The sequence below is a fragment of the Pempheris klunzingeri genome, chromosome 23, assembly GCF_042242105.1.
Source record: "Pempheris klunzingeri isolate RE-2024b chromosome 23, fPemKlu1.hap1, whole genome shotgun sequence".
Taxonomy (NCBI): domain Eukaryota; kingdom Metazoa; phylum Chordata; class Actinopteri; order Acropomatiformes; family Pempheridae; genus Pempheris; species Pempheris klunzingeri.
In genome coordinates, this window is record NC_092034.1 from 6,484,195 (window position 1) to 6,509,006 (window position 24,812).

The 24,812-nt window shown below is 42.1% G+C and overlaps 3 protein-coding genes across 3 annotated transcripts; 1 reads left to right on the top strand and 2 right to left on the bottom strand.

Annotated features, from left to right (window-relative positions):
• Positions 1–582: 582 nt before the first annotated feature.
• Positions 583–5,193, bottom strand: ttc5 (tetratricopeptide repeat domain 5). The gene is made up of 9 exons (XM_070854834.1): positions 5,022–5,193; positions 4,001–4,133; positions 3,696–3,907; positions 3,287–3,437; positions 2,339–2,430; positions 2,041–2,244; positions 1,283–1,497; positions 1,041–1,185; positions 583–955 (listed from the first exon to the last, which is right to left on the bottom strand). Exons 1-9 carry the CDS (start codon positions 5,082–5,084, stop codon positions 836–838), a joined length of 1,335 nt encoding a protein of 444 aa, XP_070710935.1. The 5' UTR covers positions 5,085–5,193; the 3' UTR covers positions 583–835.
• A 344-nt stretch (positions 5,194–5,537) lies between these two features.
• Positions 5,538–10,889, top strand: mettl3 (methyltransferase like 3). The gene is made up of 11 exons (XM_070855022.1): positions 5,538–5,706; positions 7,068–7,258; positions 7,384–7,830; positions 7,956–8,131; positions 8,814–9,027; positions 9,120–9,307; positions 9,438–9,476; positions 9,602–9,710; positions 10,245–10,310; positions 10,419–10,531; positions 10,625–10,889. The coding sequence occupies exons 1-11, from the start codon at positions 5,604–5,606 to the stop codon at positions 10,737–10,739; spliced, it is 1,761 nt and encodes a 586-aa protein (XP_070711123.1). The 5' UTR covers positions 5,538–5,603; the 3' UTR covers positions 10,740–10,889.
• Positions 10,890–10,968: 79 nt separating this feature from the next.
• On the bottom strand, positions 10,969–16,908 carry LOC139223091 (uncharacterized protein C17orf114). Its single transcript, XM_070855023.1, has 3 exons — positions 16,747–16,908; positions 12,324–12,419; positions 10,969–12,213 (listed from the first exon to the last, which is right to left on the bottom strand). The coding sequence occupies exons 2-3, from the start codon at positions 12,406–12,408 to the stop codon at positions 12,041–12,043; spliced, it is 258 nt and encodes an 85-aa protein (XP_070711124.1). The 5' UTR covers positions 12,409–12,419; positions 16,747–16,908; the 3' UTR covers positions 10,969–12,040.
• Between the last annotated feature and the right edge of the window lie 7,904 nt (positions 16,909–24,812).

Consider the following 24,812-nt stretch of genomic DNA (forward strand, 5'->3'; position numbering starts at 1 on the left):
GGAATCCAATGTTCAGCTTTTAGTCCTGATTTCTACATAGGCATATATTTGTGCTAATGAGCTAACTAGCTGTCTCTTGTAAAAAAATAGACAGAGCTAAGGAATTAAAAGTAATCAGGGCCTCCTTTCTCTATTTTCACATGTGATTAATACCTGAAAAGTAAAAGTACTTTGTAGTGAGTGGGTTTAGTCTAATTCACTTACCAACCCAGACCACAAGAATAAGTGTGTTTTCCACAGATTTAAAAAAAAAAAAAAAACTATTTGATGAGCAGCACCAGATAGACAATGTGGTGAAGAGTCTGGTCAACAGGTCCTTTTGACAGAAGACATTTTGTAAACAGTAAAATTAAGAATCCACTTAGCTGCTTCGTTTTCAGGGTCCTAGTATTTTGCATGCTGCCTCACCACCATGTTTTACTGAATTTAATTAAATTAAATATATATAGTACAATTCAAACAACATTTTTGGGGACCCCTGGTAGCCCTGTGACCTCACTCTTGAAACTGCTGTTTTAAGACATCACGCAAACAATATGTTTAAGACAAAAGGGTTTTTTAAGGGTAAACTGAAGTCATAATTACATCACATTATCATAGTCACAGATTAAATCATTTACAAAAAGAGCTTCATGTTGTCCCCCCACATCAACAGAATACAAAAAAGAAATAATTATAGCAAACTGTCTCCGAAAAGACAAAGTAACAGGGTGGCCTCTATTTGCAAAGCAACACATAAAACAGGCACAAACTTTGGAAACTTCACACATCCGCAATCATCCATACTGTTCTTCAAAATCCAGGAAAAAATTGGTCCTCTTGCTTCTTGTTCAGCTCATTCGCTTTGGGGCTTGTAGCTGACAGAGGCCGCTATCTGACTTTGGACGTTCTGTTTCTTGCCGTTGACAATGAGAAGCAGAGGAGAGTCCACTCGTATACTTCTGAAGTCAAATGACTGCCAGAGATAGGAAATATGAAAGTAAGACCATTTACAAAGATGTTATTGCACACATTTTGAACCACACACATGAAATACTGACCTTGTCTTTGTGTGTTATACTATTTCGTTTGACCTGAGGTTCAGGAATGACTACAGTGTCTCCAATCAGGACGCCCCAGCTGTCTGCTGTGTTGTAGACCATCACCACTATACACGTCTCTTCACTGTCCACCATGCCAAACGTACTGGAGGAAAGGAAAGCACATCACGTTTTAACACTACCACTGAAGCGAACGTCCTGTGGATGAGTGAACTGATAATGATAACATAAGTTGCACTCACAAGGCCATGCGACCCTCAGAGGCCAGGCTGAACACCACTTTGCCCTGGGCGGCCACCCCGGTGTAGTGACCGTGCGTGAGGGACGAAAGAGTTTGAGGCTCCAGGCTGCCTACACGGCCTGATGGGGAGCGGAACTGAGGGGAGGAGCAGGGACCCAAAGACGACGCGCTGAGGTTAGACAGCATCGTCCGTAACTGACGCGCCTTCACCTTCCCCTGAGGAGGAGAGACTGAAGCTTAGGGGCAAAACCAGATATGTGGCTGTGTGTTGCTGCCACCTTGTGATGCAAAAAAGTCTTTCTGACTATGTGAGTGAAATTACTATTTTAAAAAGAAGCAGACCAAACATACAGGCTTAAACATTGAACCTAAAAAACAAAAAGGAGGCGATGCCAACAGCGAGGATTTTGGACATTTTCAGTACATATATGCCATACGTGTCACTGCAACAATCAGTTGGCAAATCAATTTTCTTTTATGGAAGTGACCTAAATATCTTTGGGGTTTGGACTGTTCATTGGACAAAACATTTGAAGATGTCACCTCAGGCTCCAGGAATTTGTGATGAGCATTTTTAACAATTTTCAGACATTTTAAAAGACCATCTGATTAATGAACTAACTGAGACAATAATGTGTTACCTTCCTAATTAATCAATCAAAATAATCCTTAGTAGCATTCTACACTGAAAACTCTAAGTATCATTTAAAGTAACACAGGAAAGCAAAGAGTGTGACAATGAGCAACACCGTCCACTACCTTGTTCTGTAGGAGTTCAGTGACTTTCCTTAGATACTCCAGCAGCTGCCTCTCTCTCTCTAGAGGCTCCTCCCAGCTCGGGTCGAGCGCCGCGGCTCGACTGTAGCCGCCGAGCGCAGACCCGAACATCTCCTCATACTGGAGCAGAGTGGCTCGGTTGAAATGCAGCTCCGGGTAACAAGAGGCAGCTCTGTCTACTTTCTCCTACAAACGGGGAAGAGAAGACTGAAATATTAGTCCAAAAGTGCAATTAGTGCTGATAGTCCGTTAACAAACATGTGCACTGATCAATACTCACAGATTGCGCATAGGCACTTAGAGCTTGTTGAGACAACTGTGGATTCTGTCCGCAGGTGAAGAACAGGGACACATAAGCATTTCCCAGAATATCTGAAAACAATAACATAAAATACTATTTTAGCATATGGAGGAATATTGACGGCAAAAGATTAGAGAGAGCACAAAACTAATTCTGAGAACTATTTGAGCTTGCAATCCTGAACCTGTGCACACTCTCAAGTCTGCTCTCCTAATCCCACACGGAGCCGGATCAGATCAACCACCTCATGTCCGGCTCATTAGATTTCTGAGGGGCAGCATTCCTCTAAGACGTGACAATGAGCCTCTTTTATAAATGTTCGATGAGATTATTTATAAAAACAGAAAAAGAAGAAAATAAGAAACCCCTACATGAGAGAATCACACCAGAAATAGATAATAAAGTAACAGTAAGACAGTCACTACGACACACAGGTAATAACTACTTTTAAATTAATTTCACCCTCAAAATCACCATAATCACTCAAACACTAGATGATTTACCAACAAACTAAATGTGGTTTTGGTCATTTAGTGTTAACTCAATTGGATTTTTAAGATAATACAAACACCAAACACTGCGCTCTGTCTCCACCTACTGGAAAAATGCCACTTGTCTCAGCTTTTATTTTGAAAGTCGAAGGAAGGCTGTCACAGGATGAACCCTCACTTCCAGGCCAGATCTTCTCTCAGATTGAGTTTGCACTCTGCCTGAGAGAGCCCGAGCATCCTTCATCATTACAAGTTCGAGAATCTCTATTTGACGCAAATGCAGTTACACATTTTCTTCACTTTCATTCTCCTCTTACAAAGATGTGCCTGTGCTCTCTCAAATGTTTCGTGGTCAGTAAACTTCCATATTAAGACAGGACATGATTTGTACAATCACTGTCACTGTCACAGCCAAGCGCCCAGACGTTTTACTCACACCAGGACGTCCCGTCTGTGACATCCAGCTGGACAGCTTGTCGGGCCATGTCCACACTCTCCATCACCTGCTTTCCATGCGCGTCATTGTCCGCCGCTGGCAGCTGTCTGAGCACCATAGACAGGTTACGCAGAGACACTTTGTTCTTGCTCTATAGAGGCAGAGGATAAAGCACAAGACAGATGAGTTAATAAGTGAAACTTAGTATGGAGATGGGAAGAAATTCCCCTGGAGTGATTCAGTGATTCATTCTGAAAGTATCTGGAAAGCTGACTATCACAGTACCTCTGTTACCATATGTTAAGGAATGTGATGCTTGAATCATGACTTCTTATGTGGAAAGCCATAGAAAAGAATAAGACTAAGTTGAAAACATACCCCACCATCTCTCTCTCTGTCCTCACTGTACCTGTTGCAACGCTCCAGTGAAGCAGTTCTTGGCACCGATCAGGTCTCCTTTTTTCCAGTACTGCTCCCCTAATGTGTTCCAGCCCTCGACCAGGCTGGGCTCAAGCTTCACAGCGCGGGAAAGACACTCCTCTGCTTCGGGACTGAAGTCAGGAGCTACGTTCAGACACCTGCCCTTCTGCAGCAGGAACTCCACTTTGTGTTTAAATTGATCTGCGGGAAATTGCAAACACAGACGTGCAGTGAGTGCGAATGATGTTCTGAAAATTGAAGAGTGACGTACTGTAGTGTAAATATGGCACTCACCTTCTTTGTCCTCCAGCTTCTTCAGCGTCTTTTCTGTCTCTCGCGCGACATCGCTTTGTTTCCTCCCGGCGTCCTCCACGCTGTGAGTCTCAAAATAGCAATCTCTGAAATTATACAGCTCATCCACGAGCTCCTGCAAGAAGAGGGAGAGGGAGGGGGAGGATGGGTAGATGGTTTAGAAAAAAAAGATCAAAGTCACATTTCTCACAGCTAAATCTGCTAAATCTAGTTGGTAAAAAAAAAAAAAAAACTATTTTGCAGCTCAGAGAGGTTTCTTAAGTCAGAAAATAACCCCTGATAGTGTCATCGAGGTTATCTGGTCTCTGGATACTATTTTTCAACAGAAGCCATGTTATACATAATAAAGAGGAGCATGCAGCAGTGTTTTTTAGTGCTTCACCCATACTCTGGTCTAAAATTCAGGACATGAGAGCCCCATTTGCTTTGATTTTGTCCAACTTTATGGAATATTGCATTAAAAAAAACGTAAATTCCTAAATATTCATCAATATAGTTGGTGCAGAAAATGTAACACCGATTTTTCCTTATGATAGACATGTCTAAAACGCCATCTTTGCAAGACTCTCTGTATAAACAGTCTGGCTGCAGAAAGCATATTCAAGTCGGTGCATGTTTAGTGCATTTAAAAGTCTTCAGGCAAATCTGATGACTCAACAAAAAGTAGAAGAGCCATGGATGCAACCAAGGCAGACATGTTTACAGTCTCTCTGAAGGCACTTTAATTTAGCAAAAATGACAGTAAGGAGGCAATTCTGCACGCAAAACAGGAACAGCCGCAGACAAACATGTGTCATTATGACATTATTACAGTAACATAAAGGCTGAGCACCCAGAGGTCTGTTAGCTTGACAGCTACAGCCAGTTGTTATAGTAACGAGTCTTTAGGGAGATGCAGACTGAGACGAAACACAACACTGACCCCACCAGAAGTCAACAAAACACGAAGCCTCGGACACTTGGTGGATTTCCATATTCGCATCATACATCTGAGAACGAGTACCTTCATGATTTGCAGTTCATTTTTGTCTCTCACAGGCTCGCCACTCTTCTCGTCTTCCGCCATCTTTGCGTTAGCTCAGAGGAGCCCGACGGCGACGATAAGCGGCTTCTGGAGTGGACCAAAATGCGCCAAATCACAAAACGAGTGTTACATCTAAAGTTCCTTTTTGATACGATAACAAAAATGTTTTGCCTGGAACGGCACGAATGTAATTAATTTTGGCACACAGGAAACAGACTTTTAATTTCAGTGACGCCGGAAGTTGAAGCAGTCCGTACCTCAAATGAATCCGACAAAGAACTTCACAAATTAACAGACTTTTATGTGGGTTTCGTTCCTGAAATACACCTCTCAGTACATACTGACACACATATGATAATCTATTTATTTTAGATAGTATAACCGACCAGGATTATTCGTTTACTCAGCACAACTCAGCCGGAACCTTCAGTCTCTCAACAAAGACACCGATCCGACACCTTTTAGCCGTGTACCATACATTCTTCGCTCCAAAGAAGGCGGACAGTGCTTCAACTTTTGTGTAAATCTGTCCAGTGTGGCCGGTGTCGGATCCAGCTCGTCATGTCGGACACATGGAGCAACATCCAGGCGCACAAGAAGCAGCTGGACTCTCTGCGGGAGAGGCTGCAGCGGCGGCGGAAAGACCCCGCACAACTGTCCGCGGGTATTTTCACACCGGAGGGTGGGCACCGATACCGGGGCAGCAAATAACCATTGTTGTCAAGTAATCAATGGAGGGATCATCCGATTAATCAGTTAAATATTTAGACTATAAATGGCCAAAAATGAGGACAAATGCTCTTGTTTTGTTGCCCGCGGCCACAGTGATGTCTTTGCCTTCCTTTTCTCAGCTAATGATAACATGAATCTTGGCAGCTGTCAGCTGACGTTACTTCTTTGCTACACTTTTCTCTTGGCCAATTGGTTAAACTATCAATTGTGTTTTGATTATATAAAAGTGGCTGCTTCCACTGTTCCAAAAATGTTTGTTAAAATGAAGATTTGGACAAAGTTTTCTACAGTTTGATAGTTAAAATCAGTTGGGGCATAGCTCTGATTGAATAATTGTTTGTTCTGTAAAGTGTCAGAAAGTAGTCCATTATAATATATAATGTTATATTCTTCTGTTTAATGTGACAAAACAGTCCTAATGCCAAAGGTGTTCAGTTTATGAGCAGAACAGACAAAGAAAAACAGCAAAATTCACTTAGTGAAGCATTTGATGACAGAACCAGTGAATTTCTGGCATTTTTGCTTGAAGAATAGCAAATAATCAGTTAACAGAGCTGATAGATTATTTTATGTTTGGCCCATCAATCTTTGCAGCTCATATTGAGATAGTAGGTTCATGATATTATAGTTACGGTTGCAACTAATAATTATCAATGATTAATCTTTCGATTTTTCAATTCAGGAGTCAAAGATCAAGTTTTGTAAACAGTCTAACATCAAGATATTCAATTTGCAATGACACTAAACAGAGAAAAGCAGAAATTCTTGACATTTGAGAACCAAATAATAATTATTTGATAAATTACTTTAAGAGCCAGTGATCAATTTATTGTTTCAGCACCAATAATTTGCTGCATTCGTATCAACGGTAGGAAGAAACATGATTTAAAAACATCAGATCACTGCTTTCATATGTTTTCTGTAGTGTTTTTGTACTTTAAAAAATTATATCTTAAATACTGCAAGATGTTGCTCAGTCATGATGCCTTTTAAAATTGATTTAATGAATGTCAATTAATTAATGAATAATTCTAAAATTCTGTTTTCTCTTTGGACTTTCTCTTAGCAAATCTTTACATCCAGATGAAATACCTGTAAAATATGATTTAAATTGAATATTTTTGTGTAATTCTTTGACTTCATATTGTATAATGGCTATTTTGGGTCCCGGATTTTTTTTTAAGTTATGGATTTAAAAAAAAAAAAATTTAAATCTGTAAAATGATCTGTAAAACCTTGTGAAGCTTAAAAACCTTTTTAAAAACTACAGCTCTGTTGTCTCCTCTCGGTCAGACGGCGGAGGCGGTACAGAGGGTTCCACGGCCAGGAGCGACAGCCCGGCTCCGTCAGCATCGTTCCATCCTCAGGAAGAGACGGAAAAACCCCCAGACCCTGAACTAGAGAAGAAGCTGCTGGGATATCTGTCTGATCTGAGTCTTTCAATGCCCACAGACTCCCTCGCCATCACAAATGAACTCAACAGCGTGAGTCTTTGTCATAAGCACAGTAATTCTTGTGGCAAATAGTTCAAATGTTGAGAAGTTTGCGTGAGCTTGGCTGTGTCATATTATCAACTTTTATTTCTCTTCTGTTTGATTCTCGCTCACAGTCTGAAACAACCATCAGTCACGGATGCATCCAGAGTCTGCTGCTAAAGTTTTCTGCTCAGGAGCTCATCGAGGTGCGGCAGCCCACCTCAGCCTCTTCTTCCACTGCCTCCTCTCCCTCAGTCGTGGTATCAGTGGACCACACGAAACTATGGGCCATGATTGGGGCCGGAGGCCAACGGACCGGAGTCAAGAGAAAAGCAGAAGATCAAACGCACAACAAAAGAGTTCCGGGCTTTCCGCCTTCGCTTCAGAGCTCCGGGTCTCCTCCGCACACTTCCTTCACCTCTCTGACGCCAGCTTCCTCAACACAGCTGGCAGGGCCCTCGGCATCAGGGAGTGGGGCTGATAAGAAAGGCAGGAGCAGTAAAAGCCAGTCGTCTCATATGGACATGGAGATAGAGAGCCTCCTGAACCAGCAGTCCACTAAAGAGCAGCAGAGCAAGAAGGTAGGAGGGAACCATTATCACCCCTCGTCTCTTACAGCACCACTTAAATTCACATGAAAGTCAAGCAGGACAGTTTAGAGATGTGATTACCGATATGGCATGATGTGAATGTCATCTGTGCGTAGGTGAGCAGGGAGATTCTGGAGCTGCTTAACGCCAGCACAGCTAAGGAGCAGTCCATCGTGGAAAAGTTCCGGTCTCGCGGCCGAGCTCAGGTCCAGGAGTTTTGCGACCACGGGACCAAAGAGGAGTGTGTACGCTCCGGCGACACACCCCAGCCGTGCACCAAGTTGCACTTCCGGTCAGTGTTCCTCGGCATGCTTTGAAAACTTTTCTTGTTTGTATTTATGTGTTGAAATCTTTCTGTCGGACACTTTTTCAGCTGCACAGGTCAGATAAATGAAGAACTGGCACTTGAATGTGTCTTCTCCCTACTATCTAATAATGAGCTCATATAAAAATAATAAAAAACAGAAAAATACTCCCTGAAGAGGTGACTATAAGATTAAAAGAAAAAAAATACTACTGAATTTCCATCCGCTAATAATGTAAATGTATTAAATTTCAAACTTAAAAATACTAGTATTGATACATCAGTTTCAATTTAATCGAATGGAAAATGATAATGTGTCTTTTCAGTTGTTTTTGTTTTAAAAATATAAAGTTTGTGAGAAATATAAAAGCTTCTGTTCATCCTAAATGATGATCTACAGTAGTGGTTGCCTACCTGATGGTCGGGAAGAGGTCTCAACATAAATGGGGAGGGGGGTCATGAGATGAATAATGACATATAGAAAGAACAAAAACATTTTCTGCCACATAAAATTAGTTTTTTTATTAAACGCTTCTACTATATTCACCATTTTCTCATGCATTGCTGGATAATTGTATCCATTCAGGCTTCAAAAAATTACCAGAACTAAACAATCCGAGAAAGGATTTTTATTCAGATCTGGTTTATTATATATTTTTTTCTCATTCAGTCGCATCATCAACAAGCACACAGACGAGAGCCTCGGCGACTGCTCCTTCCTCAACACGTGTTTCCACATGGATACCTGCAAATACGTCCACTATGAGATCGACAGCCCTCCAGAGGCCGAGGGCGGCCTGCTGGGGCCTCAGGCCGGGACCACAGAGCTCGGCCTCCGTGCAGGGGACGAAGACAGCAATGTGGGCAAATTGTTCCCCTCGCAGGTGAGGAAGACCGAGGAGGGATGAGGAAAGAAGATGGGGAAGGACAGCGAGAGACGCATGGATGTTGACAGAGGCTGTGCTTTCCTTTGTAGTGGATCTGCTGCGATATCCGCTACTTGGACGTGTCCATCCTGGGAAAGTTTGCCGTGGTGATGGCCGACCCTCCGTGGGACATCCACATGGAGCTTCCCTACGGTACGCTGACTGATGACGAGATGAGAAAACTCAACATCCCCATCCTTCAAGATGACGGCTTCCTCTTTCTCTGGGTCACTGGCAGGTAACTACAACAGTCTAAACAGTCAAGAGACGCATTTATTCAACATCTTCAGGATAGTTTTAGGTTTTAACAGCCGCAACCCGGTGCCCTACAGTGTCTTTGTTTCAGTTAAACTCTCCCCTTCTTACAGGGCCATGGAGTTGGGCAGAGAGTGTCTCAGTCTTTGGGGGTGAGTCTTTCCTTCGGAGCACTGACGACCATAAACTAATCATTTTGTTCAGACATCGTTTGATTATTATTCTCATTCATTTGCTGTTTTTTTTTTTTATCATTATTGTTATTTTCCTCTCTCAGCTACGAGCGCGTCGATGAAATCATTTGGGTGAAAACCAACCAGCTTCAGAGAATCATCCGCACGGGGAGGACGGGCCATTGGCTGAACCACGGGAAGGAGCACTGTCTGGTATGTTTGTCCTCCATCGTTCTTGGGTATCCTCTTTCCGATGTAGGTATTTATGTATAAAAAACGATATATGAAATGATGATATCCTTGAAAAACGATTGATTTTCAACATAATTTGATAAACCAAAAATCCTTTAATAACATACAAAAACAGACAATCTGAGTTAATATAAACAGCTGCTAGAATACACAAAGTGATGATATACATTGATTGCTGTGGGTATTAAGGAATTCTGTAAACTTCATTTTTTTACAGTTGCATTTATAGTATCATAGTATTTAATTTATGTGATTTTAGAGAGTTTGAGAGTCTAGAAATGTTTGGTTTAGATAAATGAGAAGTGTTTGAATTTTCCTCCTAAAAAACTGCACGAACCCTGTATATGTTTTATACTGTCTCTGCCGTGTAATGTATGGATGAAGCGGCTGAGCTCAAAACTCTGGTAATGTTGCCACAGCTAGAGGATACTGAGATTTTTGGAGATCATGTGTGAGACAAAAAATGTGATGAGCATGCGATGTGTCTCTCCTCAGGTGGGTGTAAAGGGAAACCCTCAGGGGTTCAATAGAGGGTTGGACTGTGACGTAATTGTGGCAGAGGTAAATTATTATTATTTTTTCATCTGTCATACTCATTCTGTAGTAAAAGTTGCTTCTGTGCAATGATACAGATTTCCTCACTTCTATACTTTTCAAACGCTCCTCCAGGTCCGCTCCACCAGTCACAAGCCGGATGAGATCTACGGCATGATCGAGAGACTCTCCCCCGGCACCAGGAAGATCGAGCTTTTCGGTCGACCCCACAACGTCCAGCCCAACTGGTAACAAACCGTCCTACTTTCATCTAAAGACAAAGCAACTGTTCTGTTACATAATCTACATGTACTGATTTCTTCTTCTCTTTCCACTTCCAGGGTAACTCTTGGTAACCAGCTCGATGGGATTCATCTCCTGGACCCCGAGGTCGTGGCTCGATTTAAGAAGCGTTATCCAGATGGCGTCATCTCCAAACCCAAAAACATGCAGTGATGACTTAATCAGTGGCCACAGGTTTGGAGAAGTTTGTCTATAGACTGTTTTTTTTTTTTTTTTTTATACCAGAAAACTAATTTCTTAAATGTTGCCAACATGCGTCTTGGTTATAAAATGAAGAAATAATGTGAAATCCTTTTGCAAAGTTTTCATAGTTTCTCTAATAACTGTATGTGATCCCCAGAAACCTCACATTCAACATCAATAAAAGAAACACAGGAGACAGTTTTAATGTAAAGTTTGTTATTTTGTTAGTAAAGAATAAAGTCTTTTGACGTTCTGTAGATTTGAATAGCTGTTAATTATTTTTGCATTAAAGGACATTGAATCTTTTAAGTGTCAAATTTCAGCAGGTTTTTCACAGTCGTTTGAGATCAACACTTACATTCATATCTGTTCATGTTGGACAAATAGGGTTTTTTTTTTTTTAAAAAAAAGAAAATACATTTTAATATCAAATGCAACCAGGAGTTTTATTTATAAAAATAGTAATGAAAAAGAATTAGCGAGAGTGAGCTGAATGCTTTCCAAGGAGGGACTAACTAGAGGCAAAAAGCAGCAGCTGAGCGTCCTCAAACTGCAAATATCATACACAGCGTCAACATGACGCCTATGAATGTGGTCTAGGATTTGGGTCAATGCTTTCCGTTTTGTAGTGTTTCACTGTTGGTGTCCACGGGCCTTGTCACAGAGCAGGATAAGAAAGTAAATCCAGGCCTGGTTATGAGAAATGTCGACATTAGGTTTAGAACGATGACTGCGCATGATGAGGTTCAGATAGAGATGATTTGGGAGTTCACTCCCTCCTTCACTCTTTGTGAAGCATCCCCTATTTCACACAGGCCATTATTTCGATTGCAAATTGGAAAAAAGAAATCATTAAAACACCAAAAAAAATCCAAAAAGAAACAGAAATGTAATGCACTTTTTGGTGGTGAATGTTGTAAACAAGTCTCTGTGTTCTCTCTCATCAGTATCATGTTGTTTGGGCAGTGGATCCACTCCGTTTAGAGTTCAGTCCAATGAAATCTGAATGCACTGAGTCTGAAAACCAAGTCTGTTTCAGTCTGTTTTCCTCTGTCCATCGCTGAATCTGATTAATCATCGAGAGTTCTTTGCGGGCAGCAAGCAACAAAGGGTTAAAATGTTAACTGTGGCTGTGTACATCTGCTGTTATTCACATCAAAAGGTGACGATAGATGCGTTTGCTCGGCTATCGGGCTCCCAGGTCTGCTCCACAGGGTCTGTGCATGTGCGGGCAGCGGAGTCCATTTATGACCTGCAGATCTCGGCCCTCGTCAGTAGGTGGCGTCCACTGCGTTGATGTTGCTGTCCAGCTGGTGTCTAAAGGACAGCCTGGCCTTGGTGGAGAAATATATCTGGGTGCCGCGACTCAGGCTTCCTGCACCTTCGCTGTCACTACTCCAGGATGTCGTGGAGGACAGACGAGGCTTCATCTCCTCGATGGGAACTGAGGGGTGGAAGATAAGGAAAGGAAGTCAGGCTTTATCAGACAGCACTATCACGAAATTGGTCCGCGTTTGACATTCTGAAATAGTCTTGAGTGCAGTTGCTTCTCACCTGCAGCTGGGGGGCACTGCCTGCTCTTGCAGCGCTCTTTACAGCGTCTGTAGAAAGGAAAACACTGCAGCATCTTAACACCCATGGCGGAGACGTCTGTAGAGAAACAAAAGTGAACAGAGACATAAAGAACTCTGTAAAAATATGGACAAAAGAAATGAAAACATCCTGTGTAATGCTCAGGGTTCCCTTAAAGACTGACAGGACAGGAGTAAAGCCCTCCTAAACTGCAACAACAGTGACCAACTTCACGTCTCCCATGGCTTCCATTTAAGCTGCCTTATCACAATGACAGCATGTCTGCCTGCTGACAGCTCCTTGTCTCCTCACCAGGTCATAGCTTAATGGAATTATGATCCTGCACTTCTGCGACATGACTGCCTAATGCAAGCTGACAGTATCACTGAGCGGCAGTGTCCCAGCAACAAGCCAGACAGTCAGTATTTACTGTGCCATCATCATCATCATCATCATCATCATCATCATCATCATCATTGTCCACGCCGTCTAATCCTGGAAGAGGACGTCAATGAGCTACGGCGGCCAGAGGAATTGCTAAGCCCTGTTCTGACAGACAGTCAAACAGATTACATAGAGGTCGTCTGATGTGTGCAAGATTCACAGACAGGTGCATGTCTCAGCTGAAGCAAAACCAGCTGTTAATAATATCTAGACCTACATTTGCCCTGAATATACACCCAGGCACTGTAGATCTGATTCATTCGGCAACAAGTCAGTCAAATTCGTAAACTCTCCGAGAAACTGCGGAACCTTTCAATGATAAGATAACGCCAGGGCCACACGTCGGCACTGAGCTGTATTTACTTAGAGTGGAAAAAAAAAAGGTATTTATTTTAGTCTAATCGGGTTAAGAAATGGGTCAGGTGAAATGGAGCAGATGGAGTTTGATGGATTTCATCAATTTCTATTGTAATTGTGCCTAAGCGTGAAAAGAAGAGTTGTGTTGCTTCAGTGTTTCTGCTGCAAGTTACCTTAACTGTAATGCATATCCTGGCTACATGATCAAACATCAGTAGCCACAGGAACGGCCAACTAAACAGAGAAATGACTCTTCTCCCAAGAGAGCAAAGGCGTAACACACTATGCAAACCATTTCACGAGTCCTTCCATCGTAAAAAAGAAACTAAAATAGCTCTTCGGTCACTTTATGACAAGAGCTGACAAATTGTTGGATGACACGATGGGATGGGTGGTTTTATAGACGGCACATACCAGTGTTTCTTTAACTGAATATGGACTTTTTCTTTTTTACCATCTAAAGCTTTCATTGCAAAAATGAGATTTAAAAAAAAAAACACACAGTCTATCCAGAGGCAGGTCCAGAGTGGTGGCCAACCACAAAGAGACACAAAACAACCACAAGCAGATGCAAAACAACGAAGAAACACAAAATGACAAAAAAAAAAAATAGAACTAAATGACTACATAGAAATGCGAAATGACTAAAAGGAGACGGCGGCTGAATCAATCCACCTACTTCAGTCTGATGAGAAAACCAGCCAGCGTGATAAAGCGCTAAACCCCATTGTTCATTAATCACAGACTGATAGATTTGAAAATCTGATGACAAATAGCAAACTGAGATTGCAACATACAGGAGAACAGTGTTTAGTTTAGTTTTTTTTTTTTTTACTGTTGACTCCTGGTTCCTCATGCTGCTTGACTCAGCAAGACATTTTCACGGAAATGTGACAGCTCACACGTATGCTACTGTAACGTATTACGGACAAGCCAGAGGGGAGACTGGCGTCCACTACGTGACAAAGTCTCTGCATCTCTAATTTCACAGTCTCTCCTTTTTTTTTTTTTTTTTTGGATACATCTGCACAGGAAAAAAAAAAAAGCCCTTTTTATTCTGCCATGTCTTAACCATCTACTGCACCTCCCTTCTCATTTTCACTCAGGTGTGGCTGTGAAATCCTATCCCATTTACAGGAACAGTGAATCCATTATGGTTAGGTCAATTTTGAGCTTCTGCCTGTGAAATAAGAACTCACAGTATAGCACACATAGTGAGGGAACGAGAACAGGCGCAGCATTAGCTGACCATGTTTTTCCCCCAACCTAATTACACTATTATACTATAAATTCTTTGTGTATTAATAATTCAGCAAGGGAACACTTCTTCTGGTAAGAAAAAGAAGTGTGCGAGGCAGTTCCACACGCACAATATTAAGGCTCTGGTCAGTGGTGAGGAATTTGGGCCCAGATCGTGATTGGCTGTGGGGGTCTGGCAGCACACAGCAGCCTGGGAGGAGAAAAACAACCTCAGATGGCAAACACACACATACACAAGCACACTCAGAAAGCACAGCAACAGGACCCACACTGACCACAGAGAGCAGAGGGGGAGGAGTAGAGGTCGAAGGAGAAATGGGAGGGATGGGAAAGAGCAGAAGACGGAGAAGTTGTTCCTTGACCACTTTTCCTCTTCATATTTTTCTCAAACTGGAGGCCCAAGAGCTGCAGGCAGCCGATGTGAGCGACGTGCAGGGTCTGAATAATGTGGTTTGACTTGTTGAATCAGTGGTGCCTCGCTGATGTAGCTGAGAAATTGCGCAATCGTTCTAGAAACTGTAGCGAGTGACTTTTTGGCTTGTGGCTTTCAGCTTTCTTAATTGCGAGTGCATGTTTGTGCATGCATATGCCAATAGGCAAATTTCTGGGAGAGCTTGTCAAGCATGAGCCAAACATATTCTCCAATTCTAAACATCAGTCAGACTTTTTTTCCTCTTCAAAATCCCCTCACCAGTCCACCCCTCAGTCCCTTATCTGCTTTGTAAACAGCGTTAAAGCAAGCAGCAGAGCACATATGCTTGCGGCACCATGATAACAATCTACCCACAGCTCCACATTTCCTCTTAGCTGCCCTCTTCCACTCAGTCCCCAAGGCTTTATAAGAAGAAGCGCAGCCCTGTGTCACTGCCCCCCAACACAAAGCCTCACACAGGCCTGCCAGGCTGGATGACGCACACACACTACTCTGTGCATGTATACCTGCACAAGTACGTGCCCATTAACAGCAGCATACACTCCTCTTTGATTCTTACTCATCACAACCAGTGGATGAAAAAAGATTTTCAGGATTTTCTATAGAGCTCTCATGCATTTAGATAGACCAAAGAATGGCAGTAATGTTGGTTATTTCCATTACTATCCATGTAATAGTATAACAGAAGGGATCATTCTGCAACATGAGAACTTTTAATACTCAAAGTACAATTAGTGGTAGTACTTCTGTACTTTTACTTGAATGCAGGATGTTTAGGGACTGTGTGAAAATGATTGAGGTGGTTAGTGTTCTCTTTGAACACACCTCTTTAAAAAAAAAAAAAAAAAGCTTCACCGTCTTTTACGTGTTTGTTAACGTGCCTCAATTTTCAACCTTAATATCTTTACAGAACTTCTAGCAAGTGCTGCCATTGTACACGTTGATAAAACTCACTCACTGCGTATAGAAAAGTTATTATGAATCACGGAGCAAATGAAAGTTGTCTTCATGAAGTTTTAACCATAGACCTACTGCAAATGAAAGCTGAAATAAAAGCTACATTAAGGATGAGAAAGAAAGAAAACACCCTCCCCTGCTCTTGCAAAAACCAAAACCCAAAGAAAAATCACAATACCCTCCCCTTTACTGATTCCCTAATCTAATAATTTTCGTACAGTCCCTAACCTGTAAACGAGTATTTCCGTACATTTTTACTCTAATACATAATAAAAGCCACTAGTTTTGCTAATATCTCCATCTTTAGCTTCTGTTTATTTCCCATGCTGCTTTGAGGTGGAAGCGCCCCGTGCGCGTGCAGGTGGAAGGTTGAATGAAAAGCTGCGCCAAACAGGATAATCTGAGCTTTCATCTGGAGCACAACGCATCACTTATCTCCCCTCTGTCTCCGAGAATAATCTGTTAAAGACGTGCTTGTTTACACATTTCATGTGGTGGAGCCACAGATTCTCATTATCTGCTCATTTGATACATTTGAATGTTTAATTCCCCCCCCCCAAAAAAATATCCACTAATCCGGCCCACTCATTGGTGCCAATTAAAGTGGGCAGTTAAAGAGAATAATGGGTGATTTATTCAGGCGTGCAAATAAAGTTTGACAAGAGGGTTTTGCACTAACAGCGGCCCAAAAAGGTCTCAGCATACCAGACGGGCTTATTTATGAGCAGGAACCCTCCCACTGACACACCTCCTGCCCCAAAACCAAGAAAGCAACGCTTCCACTTAAGCTGTTTTGATAAGAGGGGCTTACATGTCAAGTATTACATTTATCCGACACTGACCCTCAGTTTAAAACTTCAGAGCATCAGAAACCAAGGGGCTGCGGTCAGGCTGTATCCAGAGAGGAAGGAGGCTTCTACATAGGGTTTAAATAGGTTAAATGGCGCGACCTACCTGGTGAAATAAACGTGAAGACTTCAAATTCTCAGGCTGCAGCACGATTATTCTCACTTCATCTGCTTTTTTCCCGTTTCTCCTCTCATTAAAATGTGGTTCAGCATGTGTGTGTGTGTGCGCGTCTGCCCAGTTCAAACGCGCGTCCCGATGCGTCCTGGTTGGCAGTGCGGAAAGGTTTCCGTGGCGCGGAGCGACTGAACTTTAAATAGCTAATCCCCGGGGGCAGGGTGAGCGGACACGCCCGCTTTCTCTCACCCTCCCTCCGTCTTTCCTCCTCTCTGCTCTCCCTCCCTCCCTCCCTCCGAGCTCCAGCCTCTCCTTTCCTCCTATGCCGCCTCTCAGCCATCCCACACACACACACACACACACTGCGCACACTTCCTCCTGCATGCTTCGCTTTGTTTTGACTCTACCTCCTTCACCTATTTGTTGATACAGATAACACCGAATTTGATCAGAAATATCCTCCAGCTCGTGACTTGTAGTGAGGTCACATGCAGATAAACAGGTCAAAAATACACAGAAAGATCATGACCGCAGGTGATTTAACCTCTTTATCTATGATCCACTTGAGATAATCGCATTTCAACATGATAAACACATTTGTTGTTTATAAAAGTGTATTAATCACCAATGAAGTGATCTTTTCACCTCATTCTCATCCATGTCAGGACTTTTTTCTTTCCTCCTGGCTGCCTTTAGAGAGGTCATAGGTCAGGTAGGATTTATTATTATTTTTGTAAATAGTTCATTATTTTACTCTTTTAAAATGTATTTTATAACTTTTTGCTTTTCAAAAACACTACAAGCTGTTTTTTATGCATGAAATATCCTTATGATTAAGGTTATCATCATTATCAGTGCACTGTACTTGAAAAATGAGAAAAAACACACTTCTTTCAATGAAAATGTGACGTGAAGGAGACAGGATTGGACATAATTTCATACTTAAATGATGCAGGAAGAAGATTAGGGTGGTGGTTGGGTGTATGCATCACCTTCAGCTTAATTAACACCCAGTTCTTATTTAACCACAAGCAAAACTTCATTTATGCGTCTGTTTGTGTTTTAAACACGTGTAATGAAGTTTTTGTGCTTCCTTCTAAAAATGTGAATGTGAGACAGCAGTTTTTGAGCACTGAAGCGGAGGGAGACATGGCAGCGGAGGAAATCCCTACCTATCCTGTTACAGTGAGAAGGTTGTACTCCACTGAAGTGGATCATAGCTACTGAGGAGAATTAACAAGCAAAACCCACCGCACGGAATACAAATCACTCAGAGAGCATTTGAACTTTCTTTTAAATAGATTTCTTGTCCATCTAATGGCCTCAGTCTGAAACAACACAAGGATGTAATCACGTGGTATTGGCTCTGTTTTTAGATCTCATACTGAGATCCACACAAAGTAACAAATGACATTACATAACCCTCCTGGTGGAGGTAAATTATGCTTTCAAGGAATAGAGCTGTCACTTCCTCATGAGTAGTGGCACCTGACGTTGTTTTACCCTCATGTCTGTGTGAAGTGTGCAGTACGCACACACTCAAAATGCCCTAAATTGTATTATCTCAACACATCAGCCTGTGTGGCACTGAAGTCCCACCCACAGCCAGGTTTTAAGGTGATTCATGTTTGTGAACTTGAGTCAACATGAATAGTATAGAGTATGTGTCATGCTGACATCTCAGAACAAGGATATTCACACGTACCTTCTATATAACGACAGATAGAGGAAACCTTGGCTGGTTTCGGCCCGTTAGATGGTTTATTAAGCTTTACTGTCCGGGGAATGAGGCATATGGAGGGCAGACCACTGACTGGAGGGATTTGTCCTGTTGGAAATTTACCCAGATGAATTCTCAGAGGGAGTCTGCACCCGCTGGTTAGAGATCACCCAGGAAACAGTCTGTGTCACAGCAGGCACATTTCTAAAACTGATTCAGTGCTCTGAACTGAAGCAGCGACTTACCCACAACCAGATTAGAGTCATGTTTTGCATTGAATTCAAATGGAAATGTTAACTTTATTCAGTATACTGAAAATAGATGCAAAATAATGATGAACAGGTTGAAGGTTTGCACAGATTGTGTCCTATTGCACAGTTCAACAATAGCTATTCAAGTCAGTTATAATATTAGGCATAACGCAGGACTCGCTATGTCTATATTGACATATAGCATCATAGCAGGCAAAGTTTAATGCATTTAATACAAGATAGTGCAGCACGAGTGGCAGCCTGTTACATTGACTGTTACTGTACACATTTTATTTTTTTGTTTTATTTATATCTCCTCCTGTCTGCTGTAACGTAAGTTTCTCAGTTGTGGGACTAATGATGGAATAGCTTATCTTATCTTATCTTATTTTATTTTACAGTGACTGTTTGTAAAGAGTTACTGTTTGCAGGATGAATAGAGATGAGAGTGAGTCAGCAAGCAGGTGAGCTGACATGCTGGCTGGGATCCTGAAGCACAAGGGAGAGCCAGTAAACAACCAGCAAGGACTCAGCACAAAGAAAAAAAATCATGAAAACCACGAGAGGCCTGAGGCACATCTCTTACCAGAGTAACTGAAGCAACGATCTGACGCTCTGAAGTGGAAGAGGAGCCAGGAATGATGTGCTGGAGGGTTGATGAGCCGGTGAATGGCACAGACGTTGGCTTGAGGGAGGCGACGAGCTGAACGCAGGCAGCTGATGGGGATTCGAGTAGATGAGCAGCAGAGACAGGAGCATACTGAGACCAGTACACAAAAACACAGACTGACCAACAAGGAGAAGGAAACACACGAGCAGCGACATGGCAGTGACCGTGACAACTGATCAATTAACAGGTTATTCTTAAGGCTTGTTTCATATCCATAGGCCAAAAAAAAAGCCTAACCAAGGCTTTCTATTTCAGCCAACACCAATCGTGATAATCATCATCTAACTTTCTCTTTTGCACAGCGTCCCCATGAACACGCTTTTGCTTTTAATCACTATGTAAGTGAAAAATAAGTACTTATAAGTAGCTTTAATGCCTTGTGTGCCAAACACAAAACTGAATTAGATTGCATGGGGAAGATGAGCTCGATCTGTTATTTGGACTGACAGCGAGAGAGGCACTGAATCTGATCTTTAACCATCTGTCAGTGTCGATTAAAGGTTTTATGTCCAAACTGTTGCATGTTTTACGGCAGCTTCAAAATCTCCGCTGTCTGTGTGACTGTCTCACCCACAGAGACGTGCATGTGCACAGTCGTGCGGAAAGATTTCCACCTGCGGATGTGGGTGAAGGACAGACATACTTCGGTGGGGCATTGTCTCTAATTTCAAATCCACTGTGTGTGGGTGATTAACAGCACAGCAGCAGAGTTAAGTTGAGTTTGAGTTAAACATAAATCTAATGGCAGCTTTAAAGATTTTAAAATATGGACACACTGTTATCCGTCTTCTTGTTGCTCACTGGGTACAGTTTTCTATTTTTTTATGATGTCTTGTAATTAGGACCTATTTCAGAGTAATTTCAAACCATTTTCTCTTACACAACCTTCAAACCTCCCTGAAGCTCATTTCAAAGACTGAAAATTGGCAACTATGAAAGCATATTAGCAATAGTCCTCTTTGTTTATTATGCAACAGATTCCAAACTTGCACTGAGATTATTGCCAGGCCTTCAAAAAGAGTCAAGTGATCCATCTGCAGTGTCACCTCCATGCAATCAGATGCTTGTTCCTCTCCTTGTAAGGTGACAAGTGTCCCTGCCAGTCTGCCAGTGGCTCCAATATGATCATGAGCCAACACAGTAGCTTCCTGCGAGTCCACGAGGAGGCTCGGATATCAGGAACTGAACCACTCCCACTCCCCTATTGGCCTCAAGTGCCGTCAAGATATCAGACACTTTGAGCAGGGGGGACAAACTGGGTGGCGAGGGGAAAGTGACATTGTCATAATACTGACATCATCCCCTGTGAATTTTTGCCCCTCTGGTAATTCAATCCCTCAGTACCACTGCTCCACTGGCCGAGAGACAGGAATAGCAGCGCTGCGAACGTGCAGCCAGGGCGAAGGCAGAAATGGAAAAGAATACGAGCCAGGCGAGGGTCAAAAGTAGCCCTCAGTTTGAGGTGAAAGAAAACATGCATTAAAACATTTAGTGGCCTAAAAGTATGGATGTAGATCTCTTTGAAATGAGTCGGCTTGTGGCTCATTTGGTAGATTTGGTACCCAAACCATTCCCATACCACTGATGTTGAGGTCATGCTGCCACAAGCTCCTCATCTGCCATGCCGCTAGCTGTAACTCACCTTGCATTGTTTACAGTACGTCAGCCTATAGGAAGAGAAGTCAGCATAGCCATCTGGCTGGCTACCCAGAACTGCAGCTGATAGGATGTGCACTGCAGCACGATACCAACAATCTCCACGTAAAGGCTGAGTGTGGAGACATTTTTATCACTCAGAATCTAATATCGTCATATAACACACCCCTACCATGGGGTCTAAGATGCTTACCTTGTACATCTCCAGTCTCACCAGGGAACTCACTGCCCTTATTTAGTGTCACTTATATATTGTCGGCTTTTAAATAAAGGAGGAAATCAATTTAAAAAAAACCCAACTGTAACAAAGATTATCAACTCAGAAGTTGCTTGTTTATGCATGAAATATCTGTTGTGTTTACCACATTTTGTTAAGTGTTAAGGTTGATTTCTTTTCTGCAGCTAATTTATTTTATGTGGACGTTCATGAGCTCACCAGAAAAAACAAGCTTTATTAGTGCAGTGTACATGGGTTTATGAGTTGTGAGGTAATCATGCCCATCTAATGACATCTAAATCGAGGCTAATTTGATTCTAAATTGTTCCCCTGCTTCTGAGATAAACATCGTAATAACGCCTCGACCCTGCAGTCATGTTTAAAAATCCCTTTCCTCCCAAACAAGCTCATGTCTTGCTGAAAGTAAGATGTTACTCCTGAGCCCTGATTCAAGGTGAAGGCATGACAATCAGAGGCCAATTAAAATACTGTTTAAACAAGCTGAAATCACATCAGTGCAGTACTAAACCAGTTCAGACCAGTGTTTACTGCACCCCACCACAGCTCCTTGTGTCTTGCTCCCTCCCTTACACCTCCAGACATTCCCACACCCAGGGTTTGTTGATTTTCTGTTGATGTTGGCATGCTTCTGTGGAGCCGGGACTGGGACTGACTGGCTGAGGTCGCTCATAGCTGGTTCCAGCTTCTGTCACCGTCTTTTACTCCCCCCCCCTCCCACTCCCCCACTCCATGCACAGTGGGCCTATGTCACTTATCTCATGTGTATTTACCATGTCCTGTTTTTTCATCATTAGGAGAAATCCCAGCACGTTTACAGTTCTCTGTGATTACATTGATCCTGTAGTGCACAGGGGAAGAGGTCTAATCATGCTGGACAGACCAGCTGATAATACTGGGTGTAGTAAAAAAGCAATCTGGGGGCAAAGAGCACATTGGCTGCACTGAAGAAGCACTAAATTTTACAATAAAGGGTGCAAAACAGATAGAAAAGTTATAATGCTGTCATTTTATGTCATATTTTACCCCAGAAAGCACTGCTGCACCACCCAAATAATACCTTAAAACTATGGATATGAACATTCTTGCAAAGTGCAAAGGGAAAGTGTGTTCTCTCAGATTTTTGTTGATTTTAAGTAGTTTAAGAAAATGTAGCTAATTTTATTTTGGCTATTTACAGATCATATTTTATGTAGTAAAATTATTCTGTCTGCTTGTCCATCTACTAATAATGTTGAATGAATTTTTTTATCTGCAGACAGCAGCTAGGAAGAAACAATCTAATAAATTTAGTTTTAGCTTAAGCTAATGCTATCTCACCAGCTGGCTAGTGTGATGGAGTTCCTGCTTCAGCTCTCTCTTTGTAGCAAAAAAAAAAAAAAAAAAAGACAAAAACCAGATTTAGGTCTTAGCTCACTTCTGACCAAATATGTAGCCTAGATACTGGCTCTTTCCTTCACGGGGCAGATTTGAGGGTGCTTTCTTTTTTTGCATGACTTGACTTAACCTGCTAGACTTAAACCTCTGAGCTCCACACAAAGCGAGAGGATCTGACACAGTGTTTCCTCAACCCTTTGTCGAGCTCCTTTTGTGTGTGTGTGTGCCCAATGATGCAGAAAAGAAAAAAAAAGTGACGCTATGTCTTGTTGGTAGTGTAAAATATCATGTTTCAGGGTAATGTGATAATATAGTGTCATGAACACAGGTGCAGTCAGCATCTTTAAGCAATGGTTACCTTAGCAGAAATTGCAGACAGAAGCTCCATCCTCGTACTTTCAGGGCCTTTTTGTACGATCCTATCATAAAACTCCTTTGTTTTTAAGCTGAACATCGATGCAATTAAACTGTAAGTTTATTTATAGAGACTCTTTAAAAACAACACCAAGATGCTGATTTACAGAGAGGAGTAAAATAGATTAGATAATCGGAAAGTTAAGTAAAAAGTACACATTAAGAAGAACAAGCTGACAGAGTTGTAAATAAACCTGCTGAATGTGTCTGACTGTCTACTTTGTGGTTCGGCTTGGGTCACTCGTGGTGTGGTTGACTTAATTACTGGGTGTTGGACACTGTGAGTTATCACTTACGTGTGTCTGAGTTTACAGCATGACTGTTGCTTTTAACTGAGGTGTGTGAGGACAGCAGCACAGGCACAGCACTGTGTGAATATTAGTTCAATTAAAAGATTTTAATCGTAGCACAGATTGATTTGTATGATTGTCCTGGTTTTTTTTCCTGCACTCTGTTTTCACTGGTCTGGTCCAGTTCTGCTTCATGTCACCATGTTTTTCCCTTCGGCCTCCTCTTTGTTATTTTCAGTCAAGCAGAGAGGAGGGGCTCAGTTTCTGGAAAGGGGTACATTTCTGAATAATGGCCTCGCCGCAGGGTCTAAATGAGTGCACGAGGCAAATATAATAGAAGAATTTTGTGTTTGAATAACCATCTTTCTGACCTGCTGTCACTCCCTCTTGTTCCTCTCCTCTCTACTTTTTGAACAACCTCTCTCTGTTTTTCACCCCCCCCCCCACCTCTACATTTGTCCAGCACTTTCTTTGCCTCTCTGGATTCCTTCAGAGTGACTACGATTTGCATGAGAAGTGGCTGAGAACGGGCCCCCTTCCCGTTTTCCTCCCTTTGTCTCACCATTCTTTTATTCCAAACCCTTCACACTTATGCCCCTTCCTCACTTTGTGCCGTGCATTATATAAGAGCGCTGCGTAGCACCGGCCAATCAGTTAGCTGAGATGGTCACTGTGTTGGGCACAGGCCTTTTTTCCACTGCTACATAATTTCCCCTCCCTGTCCTGGGAGTATGTGAACACAGGAACAGTTCGGGGGAAAAAATAACTTGAATTTTGAAAGAAACTGGAATGACACTGAAAAGGAGCCACAGAATCCACCGAAGCACATCTAAATGTATTTATCTGCACTGCCAAAGACTTTGGCTTTAGCTCTGAGCTGCGGCTTATTTAGGTTATTTGGTCTCTCTGAAGAGACTGTATCTATATTTACCTAGGTGCAGCTCTGCAACAGGCTTTTAACTTGAAAGTTAGGTAACAATTACCACGAAGCAGCTCCATGGCAACAAAAGATTATGAGCTTAACGTGCACCTATACTGACAGTCAAGAGCTGCAAGCATAGATTGCGGACTGTTTATACAGCTGCAGTGCTCACAGAGTCCACAGGGGGCGCTCTGACCTTTGACCTTGTCTGGACACACAATAATCCTGTTAGATCTGGCTGACTGGCTGCATGGGCAAAGCCTGAGGTGAGAAATTGACAGATTCTAACAGAAATTCTTCCAATGGATAATCAGAGTTATAGGGTGACATAGTTGGTGCAGGTTTCTGCAAATATTAGAGTGAAAACAGCAGCAACAATCACATAAAAACTACTCAGGAAAATAGGTTTTTAATGCTGATAGACCTGATATAACTTCTCTGAGAATTTCTGTTAATATGCACAAATCCAATGATAAAACTAAAGAGTGCATAATATATATATATTTTGCTGTCACATTCACC

What these genes read in the sequence shown, in the direction of transcription:
- ttc5 (XM_070854834.1), bottom strand. Translation starts at nt 5,084, where the DNA reads ATGGCGGAAGACGAGAAGAGTGGCGAGCCTGTGAGAGACAAAAATGAA. An exon ending in GAAGCTGGAGGACAAAGAAG is followed by an intron (nt 3,908 to 4,000) that starts GTGAGTGCCATA and finishes AATTTCCCGCAG; the next exon opens with ATCAATTTAAACACAAAGTG. An exon ending in TCTGAGGGTCGCATGGCCTT is followed by an intron (nt 1,186 to 1,282) that starts GTGAGTGCAACT and finishes CCTTTCCTCCAG; the next exon opens with TACGTTTGGCATGGTGGACA.
- mettl3 (XM_070855022.1), top strand. Translation starts at nt 5,604, where the DNA reads ATGTCGGACACATGGAGCAACATCCAGGCGCACAAGAAGCAGCTGGAC. An exon ending in GCAAATTGTTCCCCTCGCAG is followed by an intron (nt 9,028 to 9,119) that starts GTGAGGAAGACC and finishes TTTCCTTTGTAG; the next exon opens with TGGATCTGCTGCGATATCCG. An exon ending in GAGTGTCTCAGTCTTTGGGG is followed by an intron (nt 9,477 to 9,601) that starts GTGAGTCTTTCC and finishes TTCCTCTCTCAG; the next exon opens with CTACGAGCGCGTCGATGAAA.
- LOC139223091 (XM_070855023.1), bottom strand. Translation starts at nt 12,408, where the DNA reads ATGGGTGTTAAGATGCTGCAGTGTTTTCCTTTCTACAGACGCTGTAAA. An exon ending in GCAGTGCCCCCCAGCTGCAG is followed by an intron (nt 12,214 to 12,323) that starts GTGAGAAGCAAC and finishes TCCACCCCTCAG; the next exon opens with TTCCCATCGAGGAGATGAAG.